General features: G+C 58.5%; 1 protein-coding gene across 4 annotated transcripts; it reads left to right on the top strand.

Moving 5' to 3' along the window:
• The first annotated feature begins 315 nt into the window (after positions 1 to 315).
• On the top strand, positions 316 to 17,060 carry LOC129134429 (uncharacterized). 4 transcript variants are annotated; one of them, XM_077192402.1, is made up of 15 exons: positions 316 to 475; positions 1,110 to 1,200; positions 1,440 to 1,540; positions 3,056 to 3,288; positions 5,063 to 5,210; positions 6,467 to 6,622; positions 8,749 to 8,863; positions 8,950 to 9,020; positions 9,721 to 9,855; positions 10,725 to 10,898; positions 11,746 to 11,806; positions 13,172 to 13,656; positions 14,874 to 15,016; positions 16,298 to 16,389; positions 16,850 to 17,060. In XM_077192402.1, the coding sequence occupies exons 1-15, from the start codon at positions 398 to 400 to the stop codon at positions 16,864 to 16,866; spliced, it is 2,100 nt and encodes a 699-aa protein (XP_077048517.1). In that variant the 5' UTR covers positions 316 to 397; the 3' UTR covers positions 16,867 to 17,060. The 4 variants fall into 4 exon arrangements, with proteins under 4 accessions (XP_077048517.1, XP_077048519.1, XP_077048516.1 ...); XM_077192404.1 differs by lacking the exons at positions 14,874 to 15,016; positions 16,298 to 16,389; positions 16,850 to 17,060 and adding an exon at positions 13,865 to 13,965 and having other exon boundaries at positions 13,172 to 13,440; positions 13,483 to 13,513; XM_077192401.1 differs by lacking the exons at positions 14,874 to 15,016; positions 16,298 to 16,389; positions 16,850 to 17,060 and adding an exon at positions 13,751 to 14,252 and having other exon boundaries at positions 13,172 to 13,676.
• The last annotated feature ends 214 nt before the right edge of the window (positions 17,061 to 17,274 follow it).

Here is a 17,274-nt window from a genome sequence, read left to right as displayed (position 1 = left end):
CCAGTTCAGGCCCTGGTGGGTCCCAGTTTGTCCCAGTATAACCCAGCGAGGCCCAGTCCGGTCCCAGGGGATTCCCAGTATAATCCAGCGGCTCCCAGTTCGTCCCAATCCGCTCCCAGTTTGTCCCAGTGCGTCCCTGGCGCCTCCGCGTTGCCCAGCAACGCCTCGCCCCTCCCCCCTCGCTGTCAATCAAATGCATCGCCCAATCAGAGCGCGAGTCGCTGCGCCGTCCGCATGGGCGGGCCTTCACCTGACAGACAGCGCCCTGAACCAATGGGAAGACGCGGTGGGCGGGCGCTGTGTCAGCGCCGACCAATCAGCGCCGCGGAAGCCCTGCAGGAGCGGAGCGGGCGGCCCCGTGCGGCCCCTCAGAGCCGGGGCGGCGGCGGCGGCGAAGATGGCGGCGGCGGACGGCGACGATTCGCTTTACCCCATCGCGGTGCTCATCGACGAGCTCCGCAACGAGGACGTGCAGGTACCGCTACCGGGACCTCGCCGCCATACCCCCGAGGCCTTTCCGGGGTTTCGGGGCCTCTTCCGTGGCCACCGGGGCCCGGCCGCCATCGCACCGCTGGTCCGCGGCCCCGTTGCTGATGGACGCCATGAGACGGCCGCGCTGATTGGTTGAGGCGGCCCGGTCCCCTCAGACCCAGGCGAATGGGCGGGGGCGTAACATGTGTGGGGCGGTTGGGAAGGGGGGGGGTTGCGGTGAAAGGCGCGTTCTGATTGGCTGGAGGAGCGGTTTGGGTTTGTAAGGGGCGTTCTGATTGGTCCGAAGCGCGTTGAGGGGGTGGGGGGATCTGCCCCGCCCGCCGCAGCGCCCCATAGCGGCGGGGCAGCGCGGCTCCCTGCTCGCCGCAGCCAATGGCAGCGCGAGGCCGCGGCAGCGCCGCTCTCCATTGGCTGCCGCCTGCATGGGCGGGGCTTAGCGCAGCCAATCGTGGGCCTCCTCTCTGCCGCGGCGCCGCTGCGGAGCCGTGAGACGCCGCTCCTGATTGGTCGTGCCGCGTTGTGGGCGGGGTTTCCCCTGAGGGGGGCGAATCCCGCCCCTTTTTTACCCCCAATTTTCCCCAAATTTTCCTGATTTTCCCCCATTTTCCCCTTCCCAGCTGCGCCTCAACAGCATCAAGAAGCTCTCAACCATCGCGCTGGCACTGGGAGTGGAGCGAACCCGCAGCGAGCTCCTCCCTTTCCTCACCGGTACTGAAATTTTAGGAGAAATTCTTAAAATTTGATGGGAAAACTCCCAAAATTTGGGTGGGAGGGACCCCCAGAATCCATGTGGGGGCGGGGAGGTCACAAAATTCCCCTGGAAACGCCAAAAATCGCCCAAATTTGGGATTGTGGGCAGGGTTTGGGGTGGTGGGTGGGGTGTGGGGGTGATTGACAGGTGTCAGGGGGCCAGGTGAGTGACAGGTGTGTCACCTGTGTGGTCACAGACACCATCTACGATGAGGACGAGGTGCTGCTGGCCCTGGCAGAGCAGCTGGGCACCTTCACCGCCCTCGTGGGGGGACCCGAGTTCGTGCACTGCCTGCTGGTAGGAGAAAAACTCACCTGGGGGGGATAAAACTCACTTGGGGAACCCCAAAATACACCTGGAGAACCCAAAAACTCACGTGGGGGGGGGAGAAAAAGTCACCTGGGGAACCCAAAATCTCACTTGGGACCTCTAAAATTCACCTGGAGAGCCCCAAAACTCACCCGGGGACATGAAAATACATCTGGGGGGGGGACAAAAACACACCTGGGGAACCTCCAAACACACCTCCATGCCATGTCCATCTGTCCACCCAATGTCCATCTGACCACCCTGTGACCATCTGATGGCCCCACGTCCATCTGTCCATGCTATATTCCTCTGTCCATCCCATGTTCATCTTCTGTCCACCCTGTGTCCACCTGTCCATCCTGTGTCCATTTGTCCATCCCATGTCCACCTGACCACCCTGTGTCCACCTGACCACGCTGTGTCCACCTGTCCATCCCATGTTCTTCTGTCCATCCTGTGTCCACCTGTCCATCCTGTGTTCTTCTGTCCATCCTGTGTCTATCTGTCCATCCCACGTCCATCTGACCACCCCGTATCCATCTGACCACCCTGTGTCCATCTGACCACCCTGTGTCCACCTGTCCATCCCACATCCATCTGTCCATCCTGTGTCCATCTGACCACCCTGTGTCCATCTGACCACCCCGTGTTCCTCTGTCCGTGCTATGTTCTTCTGTCCACTTTGTGTCCATCTGTCCATGCTATGTTCCTCTGTCCATCCCACGTCCATCTGTCCATCCCACATCCATCTGACCACCCTGTGTCCACCTGTCCATCCCATGTTCCTCTGTCCATCCCACGTCCGTTTGACCACCCTGTGTCCATCTGACCACCTTGTGTTCCTCCATCCATCCCACGTCCATCTGACCACCCTGCGTCCACCTGTCCATCCCATGTTCCTCTGTCCATCCCACGTCCATCTGACCACCCTGTGTCCATCTGACCACCCTGTGTCCATCTGTCCATCCCATGTTCCTCTGTCCACCCTGTGTCCATCTGTCCATCCCGCATCCATCTGTCCATCCCACGTCCACCTGACCACCCTGTGTCCATCTGTCCATGCTATATTCCTCTGTCCATCCCATGTTCCTCGGTCCATCCTTTGTCCATCTGACCACCCTGTGTCCCTCTGTCCACCCTGTGTCTATCTGACCACCCTGAGTCCATCTGATGGCCCCATGTCCATCTGTCCATCCCACATCCACCTGACCACCCTGTGTCCACCTGTCCATCCCACATCCATATGTCCATCCTGTGTCCATATGACCACCCTGTGTCCACGTGTCCATCCCACATCCATCTGTCCATCCCACATCCATCTGACCACCCTGTGTCCATCTGACCACCCTGTGTTCCTCCATCCATCCCACGTCCACCTGACCACCCTGTGTCCATCTGTCCATCCCACGTCCATCTGTCCATCCTGTGTCCATCTGACCACCCTGTGTCCATCTGTCCATCCCGCGTCCACCTGACCCCCTCCATGCGCCCGCCTGTCCGCAGCCGCCGCTGGAGAGCCTGGCCACGGTGGAGGAGACGGTGGTGCGGGACAAGGCGGTGGAGTCGCTGCGGGCCGTGTCCCACGAGCACTCCCCGCCGGACCTCGAGGGTCACTTTGTGCCGCTGGTCAAGCGCCTGGCCGGAGGGGATTGGTTCACGTCGCGCACCTCGGCCTGCGGCCTCTTCAGCGTCTGCTACCCGCGAGTGTCCAGCCCGGTCAAGGCCGAGCTGCGCCAGTGAGTGACCAGTGGGGTGGCCGCGGGGTCATTGGGGTGGCCATGGGGTCAGTGAGATGGGTTTGGGGTCATTGAGATGGGCATGAGGTCATTGGGGTGGCCGCGGGGTCATTGGGGTGGCCGCGGGGTCAGTGAGGTGGGCATGGGGTCAGTGAGATGGGTGTGGGGTCGTTGAGATGGACATGGGGTCATTGAGGTGGCCATGGGGTCAGTGAGATGGGTTTGGGGTCATTGAGATGGGTATGGGGTCATTGAGGTGACCATGGGGTCATTGAGATGGGTTTGGGGTCAGTGAGATGGGTTTGGGGTCATTGAGATGGGTTTGGGGTCATTGAGATGGGTGTGGGGTCATTGAGGTGACCAGGGGGCCATTGAGGTGACCAATCCATCCTTGGGGTCATTGAGGTAACCATGGGGTCAGTGAGATGGGCTTGGGGTCAGTGAGATGGGCTTGGGGTCATTGAGATGGGCATGGGGTCATTGGGCTGACCATAAGGTTATTGAGGTGACCATAGGGCCATTGGGGTGACCAATCCATCTTTGGGGTCATTGAGGTGACCAGGGGGTCACTGGGGTGACCATGGGGCCATTGAGGTGAGGAGGGTATCATTGGGGTGACCAGTCCATCTTTGGGATCATTGGGGTGACCATGGGGTCATTGGGGTGACCAATCCATCCTTGGGGCCAGTGAGGTGACCATAGGGTCATTGGGGTGACCAATCCATCCTTGGGGTCAGTGAGGTGACCATGGGGCCATTGAGGTGACCAGGGAGTTATTGAGGTGACCAATCCATCCTTGGGGTCATTGGGGTGACCATGGGGTCATTGGGGTGACCAATCCATCCTTGGGGTCAGTGAGGTGACCATAGGATCATGGGGATGGGTGTGGAGTCATTGAGGTGACCATGGGGTCATTGAGGTGACCGTAGGGTCATTGGGGTGACCAATCCATCCTTGAGGTCATTGGGGTGACCACAGGGTCAGTGAGGTGACCACGGGGTCATTGGTCATTGGGGTGGGCGTGGGGTCATTGAGGTGACCATAGGGCCATTGAGGTGGGTGTGGGGTCATTGAGGTGACCATGGGGTCATTGGAATGGGTGTGGGGTCATTGGGGTGACCACAAGGTCACCAACCCATCCTAGGTGTACTCAGGTGCCCCCCAGCTGTACCCAGGTGTCCCTCAGGTGCCCCCAGGTGTGCCCAGGTGTACCCAGGTGTGCCCACGAGTACTTCCAGATGCCCATAGGTGACCCTTAGGTGTACCTGGACCATCCCCAACTGTACCTGGGTGTACCCAGATGCCCCCCAGGTGTGCCCAGGTGTCCCTCAGGTGTGCCCAGGTGACACCCAGGTGTGCCCTCAGGTACTTCCAGATGCCCATAGATGACCCTTAGGTGTACCTGGACCATACCCAGCTGCATCCAGGTGTACTTAGCTGCCCCCCAGGTGTACTTAGCTGCCCCCCAGGTGTGCCCAGGTGTACCCAGGTGTGCCCGCGGGTACTTCCAGATGCCCATAGGTGACCCTTAGGTGTACGTGGACCATCCCCAGCTGTACCTGGGTGTACCCAGATGCCCCCCAGGTGTGCCCAGGTGTCCCTCAGGTGTACTCAGGTGTGCCCAGGTGACACCCAGGTGTGCCCGTGGGTACTTCCAGATGCCCATAGGTGACCCTTAGGTATATCAAGGCCATACCCAACTGTACCTGGCTGTACTCAGCTGTACCCAGATGCCCCCCAGGTGTGCCCGGGTGACGCCCAGGTGTGCCCGCAGGTACTTCCGGAACCTGTGCTCGGACGACACGCCCATGGTGCGGCGCGCGGCCGCCTCCAAGCTGGGCGAGTTCGCCAAGGTGCTGGAGCTGGAGCACGTCAAGAGCGAGATCATCCCCATGTTCTCCAACCTGGCCTCCGACGAGCAGGTACGGCGCACCTGGGCACACCTGGGGGCACCTGGGGGCACCTGGGCACACCTGGGGGCACCTGGGGGGGGTTTGGGCACACCTGGGAGGGGGCTGGGGGGACCTGAGGGGAGCCTGGGAGCACCTCGGGGTCACCTGGGCACACCTGGAGGTCACCTGGGCGCACCTGGGCACACCTGGAGGTCACCTGGGCGCACCTGGGAGGGGTTTGGGCACACCTGGAGGGGGCTGGGGGGGACCTGGGCACACCTGGGAGCACCTCAGGGTTACCTGGGCACACCTGGGCACACCTGGGGGTGGTGTGGATATTCCTGGGCACATCTGGGGGTTACCTGAGCACACCTGGGGCTCACCTGAGCACACCTGGGGCTCACCTGTGCACACCTGGGGCTCACCTGTACACACCTGGGGGTTACCTGAATACACCTGGGGCACACCTGCGGCTCACCTGAACACACCTGGGGGTTACCTGAGCACACCTGGGGGTCACCTGTACACAACTGGGGGTTACTTGAGCACACCTGGGGCTCACCTGGACATTCCTGTGGGCATCTGGGGGTGGCCTGGGGGAAACTGGGCACACCTGGGGCTCACCTGAGCACACCTGGGGCTCACCTGAGCACACCTGGGGCTCACCTGAGCTCACCTGTGCCCACCTGTGCCCACCTGCGCAGGACTCGGTGCGGCTGCTGGCGGTGGAGGCGTGCATTGGGGGTTATCTCAGGGTTATCTCAGGGTTATCTCAGGGTTACCTGGGGCTCACCTGTGCCCACCTGTGCCCACCTGCGCAGGACTCGGTGCGGCTGCTGGCGGTGGAGGCGTGCATTGGGGTTTATGTCAGGTTATCTCAGGGTTATCTCAGGGTTACCTGTGCCTCACCTGAGCTCACCTGTGCCCACCTGCGCAGGACTCGGTGCGGCTGCTGGCGGTGGAGGCGTGCATTGGGGGTTATCTCAGGGTTATCTCAGGGTTATCTCAGGGTTACCTGTGCCTCACCTGAGCTCACCTGTGCCCACCTGTGCAGGACTCGGTGCGGCTGCTGGCGGTGGAGGCGTGCATTGGGGGTTATCTCAGGGTTATCTCAGGGTTATCTCAGGGTTACCTGAGCTCACCTGTGCCCACCTGTGTCCACCTGTGCAGGACTCGGTGCGGCTGCTGGCGGTGGAGGCGTGCATTGGGGGTTATCTCAGGGTTATCTCAGGGTTATCTCAGGGTTACCTGAGCTCACCTGTGCCCACCTGTGTCCACCTGCGCAGGACTCGGTGCGGCTGCTGGCGGTGGAGGCGTGCGTGAGCATCGCGCAGCTGCTGCCGCAGGAGGAGCTCGAGGGGCTGGTGATGCCCACGCTGCGCCAGGCGGCCGAGGACAAGTCCTGGCGCGTGCGCTACATGGTGGCCGACAAGTTCACCGAGGTGGGCGCGCACCTGGGCGCACCTGGGCACACCTGGGGGGCACCTGGGGTGGGTCCTGGGGAGGGTTGGGATGGGTTTTGGGGAGTTTTGGGGGGTTTGGGGAGGTTTAAGAACTCTGGGGGATGTTTGGGGACGCACCTGGGCGCAACTGGGTGCACCTGGGCGCACCTGGGGTGGGTCCTGGGGAGGGTTGGGAGGGGTTTGGGATGGGTTTTGGGGGGTTTGGGGAGGTTTAGGAACTCTGGGGGAGGTTTGGGGACGCACCTGGAGTCACCTGGGTGCACCTGGGCGCAACTGGGTGCACCTGGGCACACCTGGGGGGCACCTGGGGTGGGTTCTGGGGAGGTTTGGGAGGGGTTTGGGATGGATTTTGAGGGGGTTTGGGGAGGTTTAGGAACTCTGGGGGATGTTTGGGGACACACCTGGAGTCACCTGGAGTCACCTGGGCACACCTGGGGGGCACCTGGGGTGGGTCCTGGGGAGGTTTCAGAGGGTTGGGATGGGTTTTGGGGGGTTTGGGGAGGTTTAGGAACTCTGGGGGATATTTGGGGACGCACCTGGAGTCACCTGGAGTCACCTGGGGGGGCACCTGGGCACACCTGGGGGGCACCTGGGGTGGGTTCTGGGGAGGTTTGGGAGGGGTTTGGGATGGGTTTTGGGGAGTTTTGGGGGGTTTGGGGAGGTTTAAGAACTCTGGGGGATGTTTGGGGACGCACCTGGAGTCACCTGGGTGCACCTGGGCACACCTGGACACAACTGGGGTGGGTTTTGGGGGGGGTTTGGGATGGGTTTTGGGGGGTTTGGGGAGGTTTAGCAAGTCTAGGGGATGTTTGGGGACGCACCTGGAGTCACCTGAGCACACCTGGGGGGCACCTGGGGTGGGTCCTGGGGACGGTTGGGAGGGGTTTGGGATGGGTTTTGGGGGGTTTGGGGAGGTTTAGGAACTCTGGGGGAGGTTTGGGGACGCACCTGGACACACCTGGGGGGCACCTGGGGTGGGTTCTGGGGAGGGTTGGGATGGGTTGGGATGGGTTTTGGGGAGTTTTGGGGGGTTTGGGGAGGTTTAAGAACTCTGGAGGATGTTTGGGGATGCACCTGGACGCACCTGGGCGCAACTGGGTGCACCTGGGCACACCTGGGGGGCACCTGGGCACACCTGGGGTGGGTCCTGGGGAGGGTTGGGAGGGGTTTGGGATGGGTTTTGGGGAGTTTTGGGAGGTTTAAGAACTCTGGGGGATGTTTGGGGACGCAACTGGGTGCACCTGGGCACACCTGGGGGGCACCTGGGCACGTCTGGGGTGGGTTTTGGGGAGGTTTGGGAGGGGTTTGGGATGGGTTTTGGGGGGTTTGGGGAGGTTTAGGAACTCTGGGGGATGTTTGGGGACGCACCTGGAGTCACCTGGAGTCACCTGGGAGGGCACCTGGGCACACCTGGGGGGCACCTGGGGTGGGTTTTGGGGAGGTTTGGGAGGGGTTTGGGATGGGTTTTGGGGGGTTTGGGGAGGTTTAAGAACTCTGGGGGATGTTTGGGGACACACCTGGGCACACCTGGGGGGCACCTGGGCGCACCTGGGGTGGGTTTTGGGGAGGGTTGGGAGGGGTTTGGGATGGGTTTTGGGGGGTTTGGGGAGGTTTAGGAACTCTGGGGGAGGTTTGGGGACGCACCTGGAGTCACCTGGGTGCACCGGGCACACCTGGGGGGCACCTGGGCACACCTGGGGGCACCTGGGGTGGGTTTTGGGGAGGTTTCAGAGGGTTGGGATGGGTTTTGGGGGGTTTGGGGAGGTTTAGGAACTCTGGGGGATGTTTGGGGACGCACCTGGGCTCACCTGGGCACACCTGGGGCGGGGTTTGGGGGGTTTGAGGCATTTTGGGGACTTTGGGAGTTGTTTGGGGACACACCTGGGCGCACCTGGGGGTGGGTTCTGGGGGGGTTTGGGATGGGTTTGGGGCATTTTGGGATCTCTGGGGGACACACCTGGGACACACCTGGATGCACCTGGGACACACCTGGACACACCTGGGGCACACTTGGGTACGCACCTGGGGCACACATGGGGCACACCTGGACGCACCTGGGCACACCTGGGGCACACCTGGACGCACCTGGGCCGTGCCCCCCGCAGCTCCAGCGCGCCGTGGGCCCCGAGATCACCAAGACCGACCTGGTGGGCGCCTTCCAGAGCCTCATGAAGGACTGCGAGGCCGAGGTGCGCGCGGCCGCCTCCCACAAGGTCAAAGGTCAGCGGCCACGCCCACCCCAAAATGCCCCAAAACCCCCCCAAAACCCAACCTTGGTGTCCCCAACCCAACCTTGGTGTCCCCAGAGTTCTGTGAGAACCTGTCCCCCGACTGCCGCGAGGCCGTGATCATGGGCCAGATCCTGCCCTGCATCAAGGTGAGCACCTGGGACACACCTGGGCACACCTGGGTGCACCTGGGATACACCTGGGGGCACCTGGGCACACCTGGGATATACCTGGAGGGGCACCTGGGGGCATCTGGGCACACCTGGGACATACCTGGGACACACCTGGGGGCACCTGGGCCATACCTGGGACACACCTGGGATACACCTGGGGGGGCACCTGGGGACATCTGGGCACACCTGGGGGCACCTGGGATATACCTGAGGGGGCATCTGGGTGCACCGGGGGGAACCTGGGCACACCTGGGCACACCCTGGATATACCTGGGCACACCTGGGGGGGCACCTGGGGACACCTGAGATATACCTGGAGGGGCATCTGGGTACACCTGGGGGCACCTGGGCACACCTGAGGACACCTTGGGGTGGTGGGACACACCTGGGAGCACCTGGGGATAACCTGGGCACAGCTGGGGGCACCTGGGACACAATTGGGGACACACATGGAGATCCTGTGGGGACACCTTGGGGTGGTGGAACACACCTGGGCACACCTGGGGCACACCTGGGCACACCTAGGGGCACCTGGGCCACACCTTGTGGGTACACCTGCAGTGGTGGCACCCATCTTGGGCACACCCTGTGGGCACGCGTGGCCTCAGAGGCCTCTCCCCGAGTGCAGGTGAGCTCACCTGTGCCCACCTGTGCCCACCTGTGCCCACCTGTGCAGGAGCTGGTGTCGGATGCCAACCAGCACGTGAAGTCAGCGCTGGCCTCGGTGATCATGGGGCTGTCACCCATCCTGGGCAAGGACAACACGGTGGAGCACCTGCTGCCCCTGTTCCTGGCACAGCTCAAGGACGAGGTGAGCTGGGGACACACCTGGGCACACCTGGGTACAGATAGAAACACATAGAAACACATGGGTACACACCTGGGCACACCTGGGTACAGATAGAAACACACAGAAACACACGGGGACACACCTGGGCACACACCTGCTGCCCCTGTTCCTGGCACAGCTCAAGGACGAGGTGAGGGACACACCTGGGCACACACCTGGGCACAGATAGAAACACATAGAAACACACGGGGACACACCTGGGCACACACCTGCTGCCCCTGTTCCTGGCACAGCTCAAGGACGAGGTGAGGGACACACCTGGGCACAGATAGAAACACATAGAAACACATGGGGACACACCTGGGCACACCCCTGGGCACACCTGGGTACAGATAGAAACACATAGAAACGCATAGAGACACACCTGGGCACACACCTGGGCACACATGGGGATACACATGGGCACACACCTGGGCACACAATGCACTCCCAGCGTTTGTTTCAGCTCCCCCTGGTGGTGACTTTGTGAACTGCAGCTTCCTCCCAGTCCCTCCCAGTCCCTCCCAGTCTGCTCATATGCAGCTCTAGGCTCCTCCCAGTTCCTCCCAGTTCCTCCCAGTCTGCTCATATGCAGCTCTAGGCTTCTCCCAGTTCATCCCAGTGCCCTCCCAATCCATCCCAGTAACTCCCGGTTGCTCCCAGTTCCCCCCAATGCACTCCCAGTGTTTTCGCAGCTCCCCCTGGTGGTGACTTTGGGAACTGCAGCTTCCTCCCAGTGCCCTCCCAGTAACTCCCAGTGTGTCCCAGTGCCCTCCCAGTAACTCCCAGTGCCCTCCCAGTCATTCCCAGCGTGTCCCAGTGCCCTCCCAGTAACTCCCAGTCCCTCCCAGTGCCCCGAGGTGCGGCTGAACATCATCTCCAACCTGGACTGCGTGAACGAGGTGATCGGCATCCGGCAGCTCTCGCAGTCGCTGCTCCCGGCCATCGTGGAGCTGGCCGAGGATGCCAAGTGGAGGGTGCGGCTGGCCATCATCGAGTACATGCCGCTGCTGGCCGGCCAGCTGGTGAGACTGGGAGCCACTGGGAGGGACTGGGAGCCACTGGGAGGGACTGGGTTGTACTGGGAGGAGACTGGGAGGCACTGGGAGGGATTGGGAGGAGACTGGAGCAGTGTATGGGGCACCGGAGTGGAGTTACGGGCTTGTATAGAGGCACTGGGAGGGGACTGGGATGGACTGGGAGGAGACTGGGATGGACTGGGAGGAGACTGGGATGGACTGGGAGGGACTGGGATGGACTGGGAGGGGACTGGGATGGACTGGGATATACTGGGATGGATTGGGAGGCACTGGGAGGAGACTGGAGCAGTGTATGGGGCACGGAAGTGGAGTTATGGGCTTGTATGGGGGCACTGGGAGGGACTGGGATGGACTGGGATATACTGGGAGGGGACTGGGATGGACTGGGAGGGGACTGGGATGAACTGGGAGGGACTGGGATATACTGGGAGACACTGGAATGGAGTTATGGGCTTGTATGGGGGCACTGGGATATACTGGGAGAGGATTTGGAGGCACTGAGATGAACTGGGAGCCACTGGGATAAACTGGGAGGGGACTGGGAGGGACTGGGAGGGTGTTGGAAGGCACTGGGATGAACTGGGATATACTGGGATGAACTGGGATATACTGGGATGAACTGGGAGGGACTGGGAGGGGTTTGTTCCCACTGATCCATGCTGGTTTATACTGGTTTGTACTGGTTTACGTTGGTTCGAATTAGTCCGTAGCAACGTAGCTCGGTTTATACTGGTTTGTACTGGTCCGTACTGGTTTGTACTGGTCTATACCAGTCCTAACTGGTCCATACTGGTTTATACTGGTCCTTACTGGTGTCTCCCCCCCTCTCCAGGGCGTGGAGTTCTTCGATGAGAAACTGAACTCACTCTGCATGGCCTGGCTGGTGGATCACGGTACTGGGATAAACTGGGAGGGACTGGGATAAACTGGGAGGGACTGGGAGGGGATTGGGAGATACTGGGAGGGACTGGGATGGGACTGGGATAAACTGGGAGGGACTGGGAGGGACTGGGAGGGACTGGTCCAAACTGGTTTATACTGATTTATATAGGTCAGTACCAGTCCAAACTGGTCCCAACTGGTCTATACTGGTTTATACTGGTTTTTACTGGTCTAAGCTGGTCCCAACTGGCCCGTACTGGTTTATACTAATTTATGCTGGTCTATACTGGTTTGTACTGGTCCGTACCAGTCCTAACTGGTCTGTACTGGTTTATAGTAATTGATACTGGTTTATACTGGTTTATTTGGCTCAGTACCAGTCCAAACTGGTTCGTACTGGTTTGTGCTGGTTTATACTGGTTTGTACTGGTTCATACTAGTTTATACTAAATTATTCTGGTTTATACTGGTTTGTACCGGTCCCAACAGGTCCATACGGGTTTATACTAATTTATTCTGGTTTATACTGGTCCGTACTGGTTTATAGTAATTGATACTGGTTTATACTGGTTTATAGTAATTCGTACTGGTTTATATTGGTTTGTACCGGTCCCAACTGGTCCGTACTGGTTTATAGTAATTGATACTGGTTTATGCTGGTCCCTACTGGTTTATACTGGTTTGAACTGGTCCGTACTGGTTTATAGTAATTGATACTGGTTTGAACTGGTCTGTACTGGCTTATAGTAATTGATACTGGTTTATTCTGGTTTTGTAGTGGTTTATTCTGGTTTTGTAGTGGTTTATACTGGTCCGTACTGGTTTATAGTAACTGATACTGGTTTATACTGGTCCGCACTGGTTTATACTGGTCCGCACTGGTTTATAGTAATTGATACTGGTTTATAGTAATTAATACTGGTTTATACTGGTCCATACTGGTTTTTACTGGTCCGCACTGGTTTATAGTAATTGATACTGGTTTATACTGGCCCGTACTGGTTTATAGTAATTGATACTGGTTTATACTGGTCCCTACTGGTTTATACTGGTTTGAACTGGTCCATACTGGTTTATAGTAATTGATACTGGTTTGAACTGGTCTGTACTGGCTTATAGTAATTGATACTGGTTTATTCTGGTTTTGTAGTGGTTTATTCTGGTTTTGTAGTGGTTTATACTGGTTTTGTACTGGTTTATAGTAATTGATACTGGTTTATACCAGTCCATACTGGTTTATAGTAACTGATACTGGTTTATACTGGTCCATACTGGTCCATACTGGTCTGCACTGGTTTATAGTAATTAATACTGGTTTATACTGGTTTATACTGGTCTGTACTGGTCCATACTGGTCTGTACTGGTTTCCTGGCAGTGTACGCCATCCGCGAGGCCGCCACCAGTAACCTGCGCAAGCTGGTGGAGCGCTTTGGGCACACCTGGGCCCAGGGCACCATCGTGCCCAAGGTGCTGGCCATGGCCGCCGACCCCAACTACCTGCACCGCATGACCACGCTCTTCTGCATCAACGTGGGTACCTGGGATACACCTGGGGGCACACCTGGGCACAGCTGGGGGCATCTCAGATACACCTGGGCACACCTGGGCACACCTGGGATAGGCATGAGAGGGATAGGAACACACCTGGGCACACCTGGGGGCACACCTGGGCACACCTGGGTACACCTGGGGGCACCCACAGTACACCTGGGCACACCTGGGATAGGCATGAGAGGGATAGGAACATACCTGGGCACACCTGGGCACACCTGGGCCCAGGGCACCATCGTGCCCAAGGTGCTGGCCATGGCCGCCGACCCCAACTACCTGCACCGCATGACCACGCTCTTCTGCATCAACGTGGGTACCTGGGGGCACACCTGGGGGCACACCTGGGCACACCTGGGGGCATCTCAGATACACCTGGGCACAGCTGGGGGCATCTCAGATACACCTGGGCACACCTGGGGGCACCTGAGAGGGATAGAACCAACCTGGGTACAGCTGGGATACACCTGGGCACACCTGGGGGCACCTGGGATACACCTGGGGGCACACCTGGGCACACCTGGGGGCATCTCAGATACACCTGGGCACACCTGGGGGCACCTGAGAGGGATAGAACCAACCTGGGTACAGCTGGGATACACCTGAGAGGGATGGGAACACACGTGGGGGTACCTGGGCACACTTGGGGGCACCCACAGCACACCTGGGCACAGCTGGGCGCACCTGGGATACTCCTGAGAGGAATAGAACCACACCTGGGCGCAGCTGGGGGCATCTCAGATACACCTGGGCACAGCTGGGATACACCTGAGAGGGATGGGAACACACCTGGGCACACTTGGGGGCACACCTGGGCACAATTGGGATTTACCTGGGCACACCTGGGCACACCTGAGAGGGATAGGAACACACCTGGGCACAGCTGGGCATGAGTGATGGGTGTCCCCAATCCCTGTCCATGTCCCACCTGTCCATATCTCACCTGTCCCATCTCATCTTTATCTCACCTGTCCATGTCCCACCTGTCTCATCTCTCACCTGTCCCTCTCACCTTTATCTCACCTGTCCCCATCTCACCTGTCCCTCACCTGTCCCCATCTCACCTTTATCTCACCTTTATCTCACCTTTATCTCACCTGTCCATATCTCACCTTTCCATGTCCCACCTGTCTCACCTGTCCCATCTCACCTGTCCATATCTCACCATTATCTCACCTTTATCTCACCTGTCCCTATCTCACCTTTATCTCACCTGTCCCATCTCACATGTCCATGTCCCACCTGTCCCTATCTCACCTGTCCCATCTCACCTGTCCCATCTCACCTGTCCTATCTCACCTGTCCCTGTCCCTATCTCACCTGTCCCATCTCACCTGTCCCATCTCACCTGTCCTATCTCACCTGTCCCTGTCCCTATCTCATCTGTCCCATCTCACCTGTCCATGTCCCACCTGTCCCATCTCACCTGTCCTTGTCCCACCTGTCCCATCTCACCTGTCCCTATCTCACCTTTATCTCACCTTTATCTCACCTGTCCATGTCCCACCTGTCCCCTCTCACCTGTGCAGGTGCTGTCGGAGGTGTGTGGCCAGGAGGTCACCACCACGCAGATGCTGCCCACCGTGCTCCGCATGGCCGCCGACGCCGTGGCCAACGTGCGCTTCAACGTGGCCAAGTCCCTGCAGCGCATCGGGCCCATCCTGGACAGCGGGTACTGGGTTATACTGGGTTATACTGGTTTATACTGGTTTGTACTGGGAGCACTGGTTTGGGCTGGTTTTATTGGGCTTTATTGGGTTATAGTGGTTTATATTGGTTTATAATGGTTTATAATGGTTGTACTGGTGTGGCTGCAGCGCATCGGGCCCATCCTGGACAGCGGGTACTGGTTATACTGGGTTATAGTGGTTTATACTGGTCTGTACTGGTTTGTGCTGGGAGCGCTGGTTTTGGGTGGTTTTATTGGGTTATAATGGTTTATAATGGTTTGTAATGGTTTATAATGGTTGTACTGGTGTGGCTGCAGCGCATCGGGCCCATCCTGGACAGCGGGTACTGGTTATTACTGGTTCTTACTGGTTCTTACTGGTTTTACTGGTTTATACTGGTTTGTACTGGGAGCACTGATTTTGAGTGGTTTTATTGGGTTATAATGGTTTATAATGGTTTGTAATGGGTTATAATGGTTTATACTGGTTATACTGGTGTGGCTGCAGCGCATCGGGCCCATCCTGGACAGCGGGTACTGGGTTATACTGGTTTATACTGGTTCTTACTGGTTTATACTGGTTTGTACTGGGAGCACTGGTTTGGGGTGGTTTTATTGGGTTTTAATGGGTTTTAATGGTTTATAATGGTTTATACTGGTTATACTGGTGTGGCTGCAGCACATCGGGCCCATCCTGGACAGCGGGTACTGGGCTGTATTGGTTTATACTGGTTTATACTGGGATATACTGGTTTGTACTGGGAGCAGTGATTTTGAGTGGTTTTATTGGGTTATAATGGTTTATACTGGTTATACTGGCGTGGCTGCAGCACATCGGGCCCATCCTGGACAGTGGGTACTGGGTTATACTGGTTCTTACTGGTTTGTACTGGTTTGCACTGGGAGCGCTGGTTTGGGTTGGTTTTATTGGGTTATACTGGTTTATATTGGTTTATATTGGTTTATAATGGTTATACTGGTGTGGCTGCAGCACATCAGGCCCATCCTGGACAGTGGGTACTGGTTCTTACTGGTTTATACTGGTTTATACTGGGAATGGCAATTTGTACTGGTTTGTACCGATTTGGAGTCATTTTAATGGGTTATACTGGGTTATACTGGGTTATAGTGGTTTGGGGCCTACACCTGTCCCTTATCTCACCTGTCCCTGTCTCACCTGTCCCTGTCCCACCTGTCCCTGTCCCACCTGTGTCCCACCTGTGTCCCACCTGTCCCTGTCCCACCTGTGTCCCACCTGTCCCTCACCTGTCCCCGTACCTGCAGGACGCTGCAGACAGAGGTGAAGCCGGTGCTGGAGAAGCTGACGCAGGACCAGGACGTCGACGTCAAATACTTCGCTCAGGAGGCGCTGACAGGTGAGGGCACACCTGGGGACACACCTGGGGATACACCTGGGGACACGTGGGACGGGTGAGGGAACACCTGGGATACACCTGGGATACACCTGGGAGGAGATTTGGGCACATCTGGGGACACATGGGGGGGATTTTGGAGATCTGGGGGCACCTGGGATACACCTGGGAACACCTGGGATACACTTGGGGACAGCTGGGGGCACCTGGGGGGAGCACCTGGGGGAAATTTGGGACACCTGGGGGGGAAATGATGGGGACAGGGGGTACCTGGGACACACCTGGGACTCTCTGGGCACACCTGGGCGGACACAGAGGGGACACAGGTGGGGCACCCAGGTGAGGCTCAGGTGCCCCCAGGTGTGTCCCAGGTGTATTTTGGGTGTGCCCAGGTGTGCCCAGGTCTGGTTTTGGGTGTGCCCAGGTAACCCCTCCCCCTGTCTCTCTCTCCCCTCCCCCGCAGTGCTGGCGCTGGCCTGACCCCTCCCCCCCAGGACGCCCCCGCATGAGAACCGGAGCTGCGACCGCCCCTCCCCCACCCCCGGACGGTGCCACCCCTCCCCCCACATCCCATCACCCCCCCCAAGCCCCTCCCCCCACCCCGCTGTTCATTCATTAACTCATTAAATAATTAATTGACGATGATTTCGCCGTTAATAAAAACCAGAACGAGGCTCCGGTGTCGTTTATTTGGGGGACGGGGAGGGGCAGGGTCACGTGGTGCGAGACTTTAATTCAATTGTAATGAAATAAAATTTAAAAAATTTTAATTAAATTAAATTTTTAGTTTAAAGCGCGTTGGCTCTTTAAATACAGGACACGCCCCTTTCGCGCAAGCGCAGCCGATCAAGTCACGCCCACAATTTCGCGCATGCGTGCAGCTGTGTC

This window comes from Agelaius phoeniceus, chromosome 33, assembly GCF_051311805.1.
Source record: "Agelaius phoeniceus isolate bAgePho1 chromosome 33, bAgePho1.hap1, whole genome shotgun sequence".
Taxonomy (NCBI): domain Eukaryota; kingdom Metazoa; phylum Chordata; class Aves; order Passeriformes; family Icteridae; genus Agelaius; species Agelaius phoeniceus.
The sequence above is the reverse complement of the archived record's forward strand: the minus strand, read 5'-3'. Positions and strand labels throughout refer to the sequence as shown.

Coding starts and splice junctions, on each gene's coding strand:
- LOC129134429 (XM_077192401.1), top strand. CDS start 398: ATGGCGGCGGCGGACGGCGACGATTCGCTTTACCCCATCGCGGTGCTC. Junction 3,289..5,062: donor GTCAAGGCCGAGCTGCGCCA/GTGAGTGACCAG, acceptor GTGTGCCCGCAG/GTACTTCCGGAACCTGTGCT. Junction 11,807..13,171: donor GGCCTGGCTGGTGGATCACG/GTACTGGGATAA, acceptor GTTTCCTGGCAG/TGTACGCCATCCGCGAGGCC.